At 40.2% G+C, this 17,630-nt stretch overlaps 1 protein-coding gene across 1 annotated transcript in view; it reads left to right on the forward strand.

Moving 5' to 3' along the window:
* The window catches only part of GPR158 (G protein-coupled receptor 158), a 211,663-nt gene that overhangs the window by 113,065 nt on the left and 80,968 nt on the right, over nt 1–17,630 (forward strand). Inside the window, exon 5 of the mRNA XM_074866388.1 lies at nt 6,417–6,485. Within this exon, the coding sequence (XP_074722489.1) occupies nt 6,417–6,485 (69 nt within the window). The remainder of the gene's footprint in view (nt 1–6,416; nt 6,486–17,630) is intronic.

Consider the following 17,630-nt stretch of genomic DNA (forward strand, 5'->3'; position numbering starts at 1 on the left):
CTGTTATGTCTTGTCTTCCAAGGGGATGCCTACAAAGGCAATTTCAGTATAGCTGCTCCTCAACTTGTTTATGGACTGAACATGCCACATCACGTAGCATGATGTCATGTGCCATGACTTTGACCCTATACCTGGATGCAGAGTTGCAATCAAATCCTGAATCTCACACAGAGGTGATATCTAACCTCTGAGGTGGTAGTGACCATATTTCTTGACTTTATGAATAGTTGTAACAGCTTACTTTAGATCACCAACACTCCTTCAACTGTGAGTAGTCAATGAAATGCAAAATGGTCAGTAGCATCTCACAATTGTTAGTAGCTACATTCTAGCTGAGAGGAGTTGCTGTGAATATTTATAGTGTCTTCTTTATTGAGTTGGAATGCTGGTCCAGTCTGTAGTGGCCATATAACATGAGGGTGTGTGCTCACCTATGAGTCCTGTGCCACTGCCTAAGTCACACTAGTTTACTTGAACTCACTTTTTCCATAAATGCCTCTCAGAGTACATTGCATGCAGATCCAAGACATTTTACTGTTCTAGTATGCTGATTTTTCTGTGTAGGTGTAGCATTACATACCGAGTGATTCAGAAGTTACCCAGCCCACCAGACAGGGGCCTTTATGGCCTGTGTCCTCACACTACTTCATCATTTGCATTTGTAACCATGTACCTAAACCTATCTTGCATTTTGCTAGCTGGTCCTTTTGATAGCTTCCTGTGAAACAGCTGATTACAGTTCACTTGAATTTCTCTCATGGTTGACAACATGCATCATACTTGCTGGAATTGTTTTAGTGGACTTTATTATTCACTGCAGAACTGAAGGATGGTAGCTACTCTCTAAAAAAACTCCAGCTCAGAATGAAGAAGATGGTAGAGACCAGTACATACCTGGTCTTGACCTTTAGTGTAATTCATGCCATGCTATTTTAATTGCTTCCTTTTGGTATGATTTCAGTATTTCTGAATGGAGGCTGGATTGAAGCTAATGCCTAGTTCAATCATTATATTTCCTCCTTTGACTTATCAATAATAATAATAATAATTATTATTATTTTAAATTATAATAATTATAATAGTGTTTTTTTTTTTTTTAAATCCAAGATCACAGTTAATTAAAAAGTATACAAACCTAGAGAATGTGGAAAACGTATGGTAGAGGTAGCTAAGCTAAGTATGAAAGTTAGTATGAAGCTAGAATGGAAATAAATTGCAGTATCACTTAGGTGTCAGCAATGTGTAACCATTAAGTGAGACCGAGAAAACCAGAAAGGACAGTTTTACTGACACAAATAAGTAAACATAGAAATAATACCCTGAAACGAAAATGAGCACACAGACGAAGTGGCAATAAACAAACTGTACACAAGATGAATAGCCAGAGAAATAAATAAGAAAAAAACAAAATAAATGCCATCAAGCAAGGCAGATGCAAAAAAACAAGCAGCTGTTAAGGAAAGGAAAAAGAAATTGAGTAAATGTTACATGCAAGTGGAAGAAAATCCCACTGTGTGGAATTTCAGGGCTATATCCTAAAATGCCCTGATTTCTGTGAATTCCATTGGAGAATTTTACTTGTGCAGAGTATAGGTGTTCACCGGTTAGTGGAGGCTTTGGGTTATCATTTGTTTCCATTCTTTCATTTGTTTTCTTAAAAGAGCAAAAGCTTTTTTCCTGAGGTATGTGGACATATTCACTGCTGTGTATGTTGCACATTCCAATAAAGTCAAGCATTTTTGATGCTGCCCACAGCCATGCCTTAGGGGTCTGTATTTGCAAAGTCTGTACAGTGGATTCAACTTTGATGGAAAAACTGGTGCTCACAGACTGGTGGAAATACCATCTATGTAATATAGAATATCTTTAGCTAATAAATTAATTTTAAAACATCCTGCTTTAGTTTTGGTTCTCTTCTCTTTAGCTATTCCCTTTTATTAAAGCTTTGGTGCTGGATGAAGACTTTACAGAGTCACAGAATCATCTAGGTTGGAAAAGACCCTGAAGATCATCTAGTCCAACCATTAACCTAACACTGACCGTTCTCAACTACACCATATCACTAAGTGCTATGTTAACCCAACTCTTAAACACCTCCAGGGACGGGGACTCCACCACTTCTCTGGGCAGCCCATTCCAACACCTAACAACCTGTTCTGTAAAGAAATGCTTCCTAATATCTAGTCTAAACCTAATATCTAGTCTAAGCCGCCTCTTCTTCAGACTAAACAACCCCCGTTCCCTCAGCTGCTCCTCATAAGACCTGTCCTCCAGACCCTTCACCAGCTTTGCTGCCCTTCTTTGGACACGCTCAAGTAATTCAATGTCCTTTTTTTAGTGAGGGGCCCAAAACTGAACACAGGAATTGAGGTGTGGCCTCTCCAGTGCCGAGTACAGGGGTAAGATCCCTTCCCTGTCCCTGCTGGCCACGCTATTTCTGATGCAAGCCAGGATGCCGTTGGCCTTCTTGGCCACCTGGGGACACTGCTGGCTCATGTTCAGCCGGCTGTCAATCAACACCTCCAGGTCCCTCTCTGACTGGCAGCTCTCCAGCCACTCCTCCCCAAGCCTGTAGCGCTGCTGGGGGTTGTTGTGGCCCAAGTGCAGCACCCGGCATTTGGCCTTATTGAAACTCCTACAGTTGGCCTTAGCCCATCGCTCCAACCTGTCCAGGTCTCTCTGCAGAGCCTCCCTACCCTCAAGCAGATCAACACTCCCACCCAACTTGGTGTCATCTGCAAACTTACTGAGGGTGCACTTGATCCCCTCGTCTAGATCATCAATAAAGATGTTGAACAGGAGTGGCCCCAAAACCGAGCCCTGGGGGACTCCACTCGTGACCGGCCGCCAACTGGATTTAACTCCATTCACCACAACTCTTTGGACCCGGCCATCCAACCAATTTTACTTCCTGGACTGTACCTCTTGGGCTATAATGGGGGTTATTGGAAGAAAAAAGTCTCATATATTTTTAAAATCAGTGTACATTTTTTTTCTAAACCAAAAGCTTTCATGTTACTTTTTTGTTATTAAAATATCCCTTTTACTTTGCAGTAGAGAAAATCAGCAATTAGAGTTTCTGATACTTTCATTTCCATCCCATTTTTTTCTTTTCTCTACACATGCAAAAATAGTTCTTTGGTTGTACTATTTCTTATTTGAAGTTTTATGCTTTTTTTCATCACTGTGGATGGCATTCATCTCTGCCAGAATGTCTACTCCATTTGCTGAATAATCCTGTTAAGAAGAGCTGTAGTATCTGTAATCGTTGGGTTAAAACCCCCATGTTCCAGGTATCAAAGACAGGTAAAAGCACAGTCAAAACCTGGATTCAAGCTCATTTTGAGTTCCAGTGTTGCTCTGTAAGCCACACTTCTTTTAGGGCAGGAAACAGAAGCGCATAGACAGGATTCACAGAGAATGGTTCCTACCAGAACACAGGTGAGAAGAAAATCATGGGTTAATTCATTGTTTTGGAAGAAGAGCTGGAAATGCTGAAGTTTTTTGCCCCTGCAGGTTATCTTTATGATCATGCTGCCCAGAAAAAAGGTCCATAAGAAAAGGCTGATCAGGATGCGAAAGACTTGTTTAGAAAAGGATGTTCACACAGAAGCTGTTTGAAGATCAGCTTTTTTAGATCATTTTCATCTTCTCTGTATGATGCCTATTTCAGTTACTTTCTTGGCCATTCTGTCATATACAGATGCATTGTACTAAATAAGAAAAAAAATCTTCAGTGGTTTGAATATTGATCAATCTTGAGAGATGTGAGTTCACTGACCTCTACCAGTGTCTTGTATGCTGTTGGGCAGACCCCTCTGCATTAATTTCTTGTGAGTAAAGTGCCATTGTCTTACAGAAATGTTGTGAAGAAAAACCGTATCAGAACGTGTGGAACTCCCAGATAAGGCAGAATCAGAGTCACAAAAGAAATCTTGTGGACGTGGTCCTATAATGCTTTTTAAAAATCTATGATATATTGCTGGGACAAAGTGTGAAACCTGTGTTATTGGAGGCAGATTTTAACTTTTTCTAAGCTTTCTAAGCTTTTTTTTTTCATCTACTGCACACAAAATTTACATCTCGCTCAGGCTAAATTTATGTGTTCATCAGAAGTGTGAAATAACTCATACTGCCATTTATAGTTTATAAAAATATTTATGCTTTCTATTATACATGTCAAAGCAGTGTACATGATCCATATCTTCAAATGTTTAAGCTATAAAATAATTGGGAGTCTAGTCACTTCTTAATTAAAATAGCCTGGAAATATTCCATTTAATGACTCCATAACTGACATCTAAACATTTACTTCTAGCTTTTTGGTGTTATATTAGATCAGAAGAGAAGTGTCTGCAAAAAGCAGTTTTGAAAAGTTGTTTATATGTATTGATTTTTATAGAGCTATTTGAAAAAGTTGAATGCATCTGAATACAGAATTATGGGTACATAAGCAATTTCATTACAGCAGCTGTAAAAGATAGGATCATCCCTTCAGGTCTTTGTTAATTGTTTAGGGATGCTTATAACAAATGAGTGTCTCACAAATACTGGATCAATGTATTGGACAAGTTGTGGATATATATATATATGCTTTGTGAGTGTCTCTCAGGAGCATCCTTCTAGATGAAGTGAGGCAGGGCTGTCACATGGGGAAATGCAGTACAGGAGTGCTGGACCATCTTCACATTAGCAGACTAGTTGGTGAGGCTGCCCATCTATCCAAGAGACAGAAATAAATTATATAAAGTACTGACTCAGTTGAATTTGATATGTCATTGAACAATGGGATCGCTTGAGCCTAAAAAACCTGATGCTGTCATTTCAGTTATAGTTTCCAAGGTTTTTGCATTTGGGATTGTGTTTATGCTTTACCCAACATCGTAATAGAGAAAAAAACTCAAAACACTTAAATTTATCATCTTAAGACCAGTGGAAAACCATTCATAATCCTCACTCCAGGCTTTAACTGTGACTAAAATAGCATCAGTAGCACCAAGATGCCCCTGGAGCTGTTATATTAGTGTTTTCTTTAAAATTGGAGCTTTGATGTGAATACCCATTGGATGTAACTTCTTGTGATAATTTTTGAGGTGGACACTTACGTACTATGTTGATAATGTCTCTGCTGATATATATGCTTTAGACAACCTTTGCTGCAAAATTTCACCATTGCTAGAAACTGGGTAGCTCGATAATTGTCTCATATTAAAAAGGCTTCCTAAGAATTTTGTCCATGTCTTTCAACCTATGTTCAGTACATTAGATGTTATAAAAGTGACCAGTTGAAAAAATGAATGATGAAACAGGAAATCAGAGTAAGATAGATTCACTGAAAAGCTGAATTTTTATCTAGAAAATTCCACCAGTCTTTTGCAAGCAGAAACTGGACCCCGTGGCACCAAAAATTTCCATTCAGATAGAGATTTATTTTTTTTTTAATGATTGCCTTACTTCTGAAAGATAAACTTCTCCCATCTGAAACCATTAGAGAGATTACTACGAACCATTGATTCCAGCCCAGAAGAGGATTTTGTGGTGTGAAAGAAGGGGATTTTTCAAAAGATTTTTGGGAAAGCCTCTTCTGCTGTCCTATCTGTCTGCATTGGGAAAGCACTGCCTTCTTCTGGAACAGTGTATGCAACAATATCTCTGGAGAAGGATATGGTTAAAGAAATGGGAAGCAGTGTTGATGTTTTGTCTTTAAGATAAGGCACAGATGCACTATATGTAAATCGCCAAACTTCCTGGAATACATTTTGTATTAGGAAAAGGAATTGATTTTTTTAAAAAAAATTAAAATGTAAGAAAACTACGATGGAGAGACTGCATTAGAATCAGTGAGGAAATGACATGGTATTTTACAGTCTTGACAAGTTAATGGGCGAATCAACATCTTTGTACAAAATTTCAGGAAAAATAAAGGCGCTTTCAATCTAAGAGCACACTCCGTATTCAGTCAAATTGTGGATTATTCATACATATTATAGAAGCCAAGTCATTAATATTAAATAAGTCAAAATGTTCGAAAGACTTCTTGAAATTTAAATAGTACAGAACAAATTCTGCAGTTAAATTCATATCTGTAATTCCCATGATCCATAATTCTTCACACTTGAGAGTAATTTTTAGCAGTTTAAAAATGTATCCAGGTAATGTGTGTTGAATAGTATTTAACATAGGAAAGAGTGGTTTTTTAAATTGGATTTTGTAAAACACAACCATTGTAATAGGTCTGTGAATTAAAGAATGTGGAGCATGCCAATATGACAGACAGCTTAATACTGTGCTTTCATAAGCATTACTGTGGAAGCGTTGTAATGACAAAAGTGAAGGTGCCTTCTGCAAAGAACCCAGCATTTAAATGGCACACAGAGAGAATTTTCTAATATTTTGTATTGGTTTTTGTCTTCTAGAGTATCAGGGCTTCAGGGCTGGTGCTGTTGGAAACCATTCTTTTTGGATCGCTTCTTCTGTACTTCCCGGTAAGTCAAACTGTAACTTTTTTGAAAAGTTACATCCTTGCCAACATTTTAAAATATTGTATGAATCACCCTGGTGAAAGTATAAATGTCAAAGCTATATTTATGTAATGATTAGTTTAATCTGACTATAAAATGTGCTGCGTTCTGTAATTATTCTTAAGAAAACTGGAATGTGTTACTGTATTTGTAATAATTCTTCATTTTCAGTTTAGGGAGCTTTCCAATGTTTTTTACTTGGAAGTTTTTCGGTGTAGTGGGTTAAGCTGAGTTTCTGCTTTGAAAGATGATACCTCTCTAAACTATGCTATGGGAAAAATATGCAAGGTGTGTAAAAGGAAGACACTGATTATATCAAGTGTTTCTCTGGAATATGGTACAAAGGAGAGTAATAATTTCAGTGTATTACTGGCATATATTTTGATGTTACATGACACCTGCAATACCATGTATTTGGGAAAATGAGATGGTATTATCCCTATGCTGTAAGTGAGGAAAAAAAGTAATTTCAGTCGCATGAGGAATATATCACAAAACTCATAGAAATATAAATCCTTTATCTTTTCAAAAATTCCAGAAAACCTGAGTTTGTTAATTGCCACATAAACCCAATATAATGACAAGATAAAGTAAGACATCAGTGTAAAATGAATGAAGTTGATAGAAAGCATGCAGATCAGGAGACAGAAACAAAGGTGGCATTGTGGATTATTTTAAAATATGTTTATGTTCTCTTTTCCTCAGTAATCAGAATCTTCCGTGCTTTTACAAATCATCATGTAGTTACTACTGAGAGACTGGAAAACAAAACTCCTTAGCAGTTGCAGAGCAAGTAGCAAATAAACTGTAGTAGAATTGGGTGTGAAGAATACTATAATAAACACAAATCCTAATGCAATTTTTATACATTATTTTTTGAATCTTGGGCCTTTCAGGTTCTAAAGAAAAAATGTGTGCATTTCTAGGATAGTTTCATGTGTTTTTTCATCTTTCACTTTGCAGATGTCAGGAAAAAAGAAGTTTTGTTTTTTCCATGTTGTACAGAGGCGTTTTACAACTTGCAATACCTCTCCCCAGGGTTTTCAGAGCTTCTTTCATATTCTTTTCCAGTGAGCAGAACAGAAAGCCCATGCACTGCTTTCTCAGCTGGTGTAGAAATGCTGTGAAGCATTTATAGAAATTCATAACATAAAGCATGATGCAAGGGGTTTCCTTTCCATTGCTGCCTCCTCTTTGCTTTCCCAGAGAACCCTGGAGCCATGTAGTGGCTTCTCCAGGCAGAGGCTCCATAAGAACCAGTCAGTGTTTGTACAACCTCAACTCCAAAGTATGCCAGAAGCCTCATCATAGCTCTTGCTGTGTCTGCAGTCTGCTAACCTGTCTGATTCTTCAGTTTCTTTCCCAGTTCTTGTCTTGATCCTCTAATTGTTCTATTTCACAAAAGATGGATGTCCTTTGATGGCTGTCTATCTTTAGGCTTCAGGTGCTCAGCATCAGGGATACTGAGATACTGTTGGTGGAAAAAGACATCTCTCAGCAGTTGACTTGAGGAAGAACCATACTGTTAGATGCAAGAGATGTCCATCCACAACCGTTAAACGCAGATGGATCTGGGAGGGAAGGGTTTGATAATGGAAGTATCCCCTCAGTTTTTCACTGATGTTTAAACATTTCCCCCCCCTTTTTTTTTTCACTGACATTAGTGGTGTTAAATGTACAGCGAGTAGAAAATGACAATTTGGTGTATTCTGAGGAAAAATCTTTTTCTGAAAATTCCTGATTAGCCTGTCTCCCAGTTGGTATGTAGATACTTGACTAGAGCTTGTCCTTGTCTGCACATCTTGTTCTCATACTATATAAAATTGTCCACCAAGAACACATTCTGTTAGAAACTAATATGCAAAGTGTACGACCTGACTTCTCTCTTATAGCAGTTTTATGCTCCCACACTCTTTGCTGAGGGTCTCTTTCTTTCTTACACAGATAATTACTAATCAGGCTGTTACTCCTACAGGCTGAAACAAAAAAGAGAGAAGTTTTATCATTTCTATTTTCAAGGTCTTAGGGGAGGAGTGTAGAGTGTGATAGTGGGAGGTCATATTAATGTTCAGACAGAGAAATTAATCCTGATTTTACCAACCACAAGTATATGGTTTTGTAAAAACAAAGAAGATTGGGACTGATACAGAAATACCAGGATTTCAATATCCCTGTCCCTCAATTCACTTCAAGGAAGATTTCATCAATTTCTGATCCAAGGCAAGACAGTGGAACAGTAAATGTGTGCAGTCTATAAAGCATAGCCAGAGAGGTGTATTACATAATCTTTAAGAAGAGCCTATGTTTCTGCAAGGTGTGAATTACGGGGTGTGAGTCCTTGGAATGTGAACTCTTGACATTTTGCTGTACATGGACATTATCTAAATATGCTCACTTGCTTATTGTCTGGAAAAGGAGCACAAAGCACAGCAGGATGGTGTGAGAAAGAAAGAACACTCGAGCTGTAAATGGAGAGTCTTGTTTGCACCAGCTGACATTCACACACATGTCCATTCATAGCAAGGTGTAGAGCATGGTTATCAATTTTCATATTGATTATAAGCCACATATCTGCAAAGCAGATCTTAGATCTACTTTTTCCTGGGTCATATCCATAGTTTATTTACTTCTTCCTGTTATTTGGTGCTTTTATTTGTTTCTGAGAAGAATTGGGAATATTTTGCAACTCAGTGGTGTGGTTAAAGACTTAGTAACAGAGCACACAGAGATAGGGTTGTTTCAACTATTTGATTTGGTCCTCATTTTATGATAGAGGAGTACATTAGAGCTTTAAGACTAATTAATATAGATCTTGCCTCTTATATACCTGAATTAGGCTATGTTTTTCACAGCTAGCATGAAATTCAAGCTAAAATATGGAATGGGGTGGTGAACCAGTTTGGGCCAGACAAGCATCACTGCAGTAAGGTGTTCTCCTTTAACATATGGCTGTTTTTCTTTTTGTGTCATTGCCTTCTATTGTGATTTGGAAGGTATAACCAAAAATCTTTATTTTCACACTCAACTAAGTGCAGAACTGTACAGCTGGCCTTGGTGCATGTACAATGTAAAGAGGTAAAATGGCAACATATCACTTCTAAATAAATCCAATCTCTACTCATTTAAGGATTCAGTGTAAAATTACATTCTTATTTAAAAATCAAAATCCCCATAGATTTTCTCCACATTGCTTTAACTCTTTTGTATCTTTACTCTCCACTCCACTTTTCTAATTCTCGCTTCTTCTAGATCCATTTACCCAGTCTGTCTTGGAATGTTTTGAGAGCCTTCAGCATACAAATTTTGCTGTGTCCAGAAAGGCTTTATTGCATCTCTGACTTTCCCTACCCTCCAATTAAATGGAAACCAAAACCTACTTTGTTACATCACTTAATTTCTTTCACAAATTGTCATTGTTTTCATGACTACATGCACTAATCTATTCATAGTGTAGCATTATTAATTGAAAAATAATATCACCAGCCAGCTGCTTTTGGTGAGAAAAACAGCTGTTACAATGCCCTTCTAACCAAATGGGAAGTGCAAATGATGGTCTCCACCAAAATTTATTATTCAAATTCTGCTATACTGATAACAACACACTGATCTTTCCTGAATTATAAGCAGGCAGATGAGCTTTGTCTATTACAAATCCATAGATTTAACCCAGCAGTTGTTGGGCAGCTCCCATTTCTGAGGTGCTTATTTTTTGTGTTTTCTTTAGTTCTCAGAGTAGCATCTCTGATTTCCCTTTACCTAGTCTTTCCAATTATTGATGGACCTCCTCCAAATGAATGCTGAGCTTTCTAATTAATTTTGCTTATATTTCTTTGTTCTTAGATTTTGAATAGAGAGCCAAAACCTGACTGTCTTATGGAGGAGTCTCTTAACTTCTGTACTTGGCATCTGAGGGGAGGATTGTCATTACTTTCCTTTTCAGAAATACTGACTGTGGTGGAGCTTTTAGACCTTTCCTAAGTCCCTGTCTGCCTAATGCTTGGAACACATCTTGCATTAACACAGGTTTGAAAACTCTTTGCACGCTGCAAAGACCTTGCACAAGCACATATTATAAGAGGGTAGCCTGTTAATTGCATTAGGGGTCAAATCTCAGCTGATTTTAGACATCTGTAATGGACACAAGGTGGAAAATAGGAAATTCTGATTAGATACCAGGGGAACATTTTTCTACCATGAGGGTTGTCGAATACCGGAACAGGTTGCCCAGAGTTTGTGGAATATCCATCCTTGGAGGTATCGGGACTTCACTGGACGCAGCTCTGAGTGACCTGACCTGATTAAACCTGCTTTGAGCAGGGGGCTGGACTAGATGACCTCTGGATCTCCCTTGCAAATGAAATTATTCTGAGTCTGTTTCTTATGTGTATGTGTATCCATAGCTGAAACAGTCAACCTATGCTCACCAAATAGTGAAGAGAAATTGGGCCTTTTATGACTCATTGTAGACTTGGAACTTGAAGAAGAGGTGGATCATGGCCAAGGCTTCATTGACTGTAAAGGGGTACTTGCCTCAAATGGTGATGAATTTCACCCTAGGCAACTGGGGGTTATCTGATATATTATTATATAGTATTTTTCATACTACTAGTCTACTTTAACTGAAACTCCAAAATGCACTCCAAAATCCATACAATATTATGATATAATTTCTATAGCCAGTGATAAAAGTTAGTGAGTATCATGATGCAAAGAGGAGGGGAATGATTTCTTTTCCATGTTCTTGATATAGCAAGTAAGACGTACTGGGTTTAAATTCCAACAAGTGAAAGTTATATTAGACGGTGGGGGGGAAACCTTTATAACAGCGAGGTCAGTTAGACCATGTCTTAGGAGGCTACGGAGTATCTTTTTAAAGACTGTTAGGATTTTTCCATTTAGTCTTCTCTTCCTTTGGCTAAAGAATCCAAATTCTTTGTCTTTACTGACATCCCTTGTTTCCCCAAACCTCTAACTATAGTGAGGCCATATTGCTATCAGTTTAGAGAAATGGAGCTGCTGGGTGGCAGTGCATTGACTTCCTCATGCTCATGAAGGAGTTCAGTAGTGAAGCCTGGAATAAACTTTGTGCTCAGACATCTTGTTGCATGTAGTAGGTGTTAGGATCTGTTTCTGGGACTGTGTTACTCCCTCTTTCACATTCAAGCTAGAAAGACTTACCCTTTTGTGTTATGAGAAGGAATAGGAGAAGTGGGGAGTAGTGGAGCTTAGATGTGGATGTGGGCTTTTTTCACTCGAATGATCTGTATGTACATTAGCATGGAAGAAGTGAGCCATGAGTGTTGGGAGGATTAGGCTGTGGTAGCTCCATTAGTCACAGCCCTGAGCAGAGGAAGAAGGTCACTGGAAAGCTCTGGGTTTGGCATTAATGAATGTGAAAATGGAGTAGTGCATAATACTTTTATGCATTTGTCCCTCAAGTATGCCTGTAAGGGAAGCATTACAAGAGCTCAGTCACTGTTTATTCCTTACATGTTGATGTTCACTGAGGCCAACTGAAAGATTTTGCTTTTTCCAACGCATTTAGTTGGAATGGAATCTGATACCCCAGATGGTTTAGCTTGATTCTTTTTCAGCATATAACTACATCTTCTTTACTCATAAAATGGTTTTTAAAGCTTTTGCAATGAACACCTGTCATTTTATTGTTCTTGTTTCACAGTAGCTAAAGAACATGCCTGTCTTTAGTATAGTGTTCATGTTGCTGAAGTCCAAGGACACGGTGTAACTATCTGCTCTGAGATAATCACTACATATTTCCCTAGTACTCTACAAAAGGGTCTTTCCACTTGCCAATGGAAAACTTTCCATTTGCCAATGGAAAAGGCAGATTTTAAATACCATGTTGCCAGGATTTTATATGTACGTTGTCTTGCTTGGGCAGAGAAGTGAGGGAACCGGGCAGAAGGTTATGCAATAGTTTGTCTCTCTCAGTCAATGTCCTTGTCAGACAAACATACTTTTTGAAGTTAACAAGCAACCAGTAAACCAATAGCTTTTTTTGAGAGCCAGGTTGCTTTGAATGCAAAAGCCAAAGCTAAGCTGGTGTAGCCTCAGCATTACAAGCTTGTGCTTCAAAGTACAGAAGCCTCATAGGCACTGGGAACGCTTGTGTCCTTGCCCTGAACCACACTAAGAAAAATATTTATGACTGGTTTTATTAACAGGAAGCAGGCATTGAAGAATTTCTGCTTTTTGAATAAGTGTATTTGAAATTACAGAAAAACAAGATGGACAGTGTGATAGTTCTTCATGGTTCTGTTGTCGCTAATCTACATAGCTGTCCTAAAAAATGTAGTAGCTACTACCAAGGAGATAACTAGAAGCTGTTGTATATATGATTGTCCACATCTAGAACTGTGATTAGTCACAGCTACAGGTCTCCTGACCTTGATTAGATATTGGTATCTCTGTGTGTATGAACAAATGTTTGGGATATTGGAAACTCGGTAGAGCTATGACATCATAAATTCTAAGAAATTTTACAGATGAAATTTGGTGAGGAGGTTGTTCTGTGTATTTGTGTACATCTGTGTGCTATGTTCACAGGATACCTCAAGCTGTAAGGGACCTCAAGAGACCTCTAGTGCAACCTCCTGTGCAAAGGAGGGTCAGCTGTAAGACTAGCTATAAGACAGTGTTACTAAGGGCTTTATCCAAACAGGTCTTACAAAGCTGCAAGGGTAAAGACTACCCAACTGGGCAGTGTGCAGGCACATAATAAATTCACATGGTTGTAGTTTTTGTATCATGTGATAAAATACGTGGTGTTGTTGAAACATATAATGGGGTTCATAAGTGACAGGCTGTAGATAGGTCAATGAAGGTACAGGTACTGATATTACTATTCCTTCATGTCTTGGACTCCCACGCTTATACTTGACACTACTTGCGATACCAAGACAAAACCCGGTGTCCTCCTTCCATGAATCCAAAGGGACAGTACAGGATTGTACTAGGGCTGTGTTACTTTTGCTACTTTGAAAGGTTTTTTGAGAACTGAGTTTGAGGGACACATTTGTCAGAATCTAGGTTCACTGTATAGCCAAGTATATGTGTGCGTGCAGGGCTTGAGAGCTGGAGAGAAAAGGACAGCAGTCGGTGACCTGAACCAACTGCCACATTGTGTTTTCATTGACCTTTTTATTTTAAATTACTGTCTTGCACTGCTGGTTTGCAGGGGCTTATGTGATACAGTCTTGTCAGCCCCTCATTCAGTGGAATTAGTCTTGTGGTGAGGGGAGCAGAGCAAGGTCTTTTGTTTTTTCTTCTTTACTCATAATTCCGCTGAAGTAACTCGCATGAATACGCTTACTTGCATATATAAGAATTTGTAGGTAAAGACCCTACATTAATGTCTTATTTTCAAAGTAGTAAATGCCATTACTCCAGACTTGCCCCTTTCCTTCTTCAATATTATAAAACCAGACCACAATCCTGAAAAATATGCTATGCTCCTTACTAACCACTGGAACCATGTTATAATAATTCATCATTTTTGCTGTGCTCTCTTGTGGTGGTTTGACCTTGGCTAAATGCCAGGTACCCACCAAGTTGTTCTATCACTTTCCCCCCCTTCCCCCTTTTTTTCTCAACAGGGCAAAGAGGGGAAAGAAAATAAGATAGGTAAAAAAAACCCCAACCCTTGTGAGTAAAACAAAAGCAGTTTTAATATAAGCAAAGCAAGGCAAAGGTCCACACGTGGAAGCAAAAGAAAAAAAAAAACAGATTTATTCTCTACTTCCCATTAGCAGGCGATGTTGGGCCTTCTCAGGAAGCAGGGCTCCAATACACGTAGTGGTTGCCTCAGAGGACCAAGGGTGACCCCACCCCCTTCCTCCTTTTTCCCAGCTTTATACTTGAGCAGACGTCATATGGTATGGAATATCCCTTTGGTCAGTTCGGGTCAGCTGTCCTGGTTGTGTCCCCTCCCAAGATCTTGCCCACCCCATCCCACTGGGGTGGGGGGAAATGTTGGAAAGAGCCTTGGTGCTGTGTAAGCACTACTCAGCAGTAGCCACAACACCAGTGTGTTATCAACACCCTGCCAGCTCCCAACATAAAACACAGCACCATGAGGGCTGCTATAGGGGAAAACCAATTCCGGCTCAGCCAGACCCAGTACAGTCTCCACCCCTTATTCCATACCATTTATGTCATGCGCAGGTCCCACATAATACTCATTTATCCATTCCATAATCTTTCTTCACTCCTCTAGATGTTCAGTGACTTGGCTCCCATCTGTGTTCAGGACAGGAGCAGTATGTTTGACTGTTGGACTCCAGCACCAGCTAGGTTTGGGTCATCATTGCACGTATCTGGTTCACCCTTCGTCGTTCCTACTTCCTCCATCACTTCCTGCAACATACAACTCAACCCACAGATTATTTTCCCCCCAAGGTTAAATGTCCTTGAGGCACACACTGAGTAGCCCCATTCTCCCACATTACCCACCAAGTACATCCAGGCCCATGAGCAAAAACAATCCCACAAGTGGGCTTGCCTTTTCCCAAGGGAGGAGCAATCCACACTGCCTTCCCCCGCCATTTCCCTGTGTGTACTACAGGGACCTTATCTCCTCCCACAATATGAAGGGGTTTTGTTTGGGCAGGACCAGGACCGTTAACAGATCCTCTGGTGTTAATTAGCCAAGTGGCTTCTACTAAATTTATATCCCAGTGCTTCCATCCCCCATTGTCCAATGATCTCAACATAGTCTTCAACAGTCCATTGTATCTTTCAATCTTTGCAGATGCTTGTGGGTAATAAGGGATGTGATACACCCACTCAATGCCATGTTTCTTTGCCCAGGAGTTTATAAGATTATTTTGAAAATGGGTCCCATTGTCTGATTCAATTCTTTCAGGAGTACCATGTCGCCATAAAATTTGCCTTTCAAGACCTAAGATGGTATTTCAGGCAGTGGCATGATTTACAGGGTACGTTTTGAGCCAACCAGTAGTTGCTTCCACCATGGTGAGTATGTAGCACTCGCCTTGGCGTATTTGTGGCAGTGGTCCAATATAGTCAATTTGCCAGGCCTCACCATATCGAAAACTCAGCCATCGCCCTCTGTTCCAGGGAGACTTTACTCGTGTGGCTCGCTTGATTGCAGCACATGTTTCACATTTATGAGTGACCTGTGAGATGGCCTCCATGGTCAGGTCCACCCCTCGATCACAAGCCCATCTGTACGTTGCGTCTCTCCCAAGATGCCCTGATGTTTCATGGGCCCATCAAGCTACAAATAGCTCACCCTTGCGCTCCCAGTCCAGGTCCAGCTGAGCTACTTCAATTTTGGCAGCCTTGTCTACTTGCTCATTGTTTTGATGTTCTTTGGTGGCATAGCTTTTGGGCACATGAGCATCTACCTGACGTACCTTTAGAGCTACATTTTCCACTCGGGCAGTGATGTCCTGCCACAGTGCAGCAGCCCAAATGGGTTTACCTCTGCACTGCCAATTGGTCTTCTTCCACTCCTGTAGCCACCCCCACAGGGCGTTAGCCACCATCCAGGAGTCGGTGTAGAGATACAGTACTGGCCACTTTTCTCGTTCAGCAATCTTTAGGGCTAGTTGGATCGCTTTTACTTCTGCAAACTGACTTGACTCGCCCTCTCCTTCAGTGGCCTCAGTGACTTGTCTTGTGGGACTCCACACAGCAGCTTTCCACTTCTCATGGTTTCCTACCACACAACACGATCCATCAGTAAACAAAGCATAACGCCTTTCATCTTCTGGTAACTCGTTACATGGCAGTGCCTCTTGGGCACGAGCCACCTCCTCAGGCAGTGCTCCAAAATCTCTACCTTCTGGCCAGTCCATGATCTCTTCCAGGATCCCTGGACGGTTGGGTTTTCCCAGTCGAGCTCGTTGCCTGATTAATGCTACCCATTTACTCCAGGTAGCACTGGTTGCATGGTGCATAGAAGGAATGTTTCCTTTGAACATCCAATGTAATACAGGCAATCGCGGTGCCAAGAGGAGCTGTGCTTCTGTACCAACAACTTCTGAAGCAGCTCAAATCCCCTCATATGCTGATAGTATCTCCTTTTCAGTCAGAGTGTAGTGGGCTTCTGATCCTCGATATCCCCAACTCCAAAATCCTAATGGTCGACCCCGAGTTTCACCTGGTATCTTCTGCCAGAGGCTCCATGTGAGGCCATGCTCCCCAGTTGCTGTGTAAAGTACATTTTGCACAGCTGGTCCTGTCCAAACAGGCCCAAGAGCTACCGCCCGAGCTATCTCCTGTTTATGTGCTCAAAGGCTTGTTGTTGCTCAAGACCCCACTCAAAATGGTTCTTCTTTTGGGTTACTTGATAGAGAGGGCTCACAAGCTGACTGTAACCTGGAATATGCATCCTCCAAAATCCCACAAGTCCTAAGAAAGCTTGTGTTTCCTTCTTGTTGGTCGGTGGAGAGATAGTTGCTATCTTGTTGACAACATCCATAGGCACATGACGGCGTCCATCTTGACATTTTATTCCCAAGAACTGAATCTCTTGTGCTGGTCCCTTGACCTTGCTTTTCTTTATGGCAAACCCAGCTCTCGGAAGAATCTCAATTACTCTGTCCTTTCTTGAACACTTCTTCTGCCTTGTTGCCCCATACAATGATGTCATCGATGTATTGTAGATGTTCAGGGGCATCACCCTTTTCCAGTGCAGTTTGAATTAGTCCACAAATAGTGGACTAATAGACAAATAGTGGGGCTACGCTTCCACCCCTGGGACAGTCAATTCCAGGTATACTGAACACCCCTCCACATGAAAGCAAACTGTGGCCTGCACTCTTCTGCCAAAGGAACTGAAAAAAATGCATTGGCAATGTCGATTGTGGCATACCACTTGGCTGCCTTTGACTCAGTTCATATTGGAGCTCTAACATATCTAGTACAGCAGCACTCAGTGGTGGAGTCACTTCGTTCAGGCCACAATAGTCTACTGTTAATCTCCACCTTCTGTCAGACTTTTGCACTGGCCATATTGGGCTATTAAAAGGCGAATGTGTCTTACTGATGACACCTTGGCTCTCCAGTTGACGAATCAGTTCTTGGATGGGAGCCAGAGAGTCTCGGTTTGTGCGATACTGC

Source organism: Strix uralensis, chromosome 1, assembly GCF_047716275.1.
Source record: "Strix uralensis isolate ZFMK-TIS-50842 chromosome 1, bStrUra1, whole genome shotgun sequence".
In the NCBI taxonomy this organism is placed as follows: domain Eukaryota; kingdom Metazoa; phylum Chordata; class Aves; order Strigiformes; family Strigidae; genus Strix; species Strix uralensis.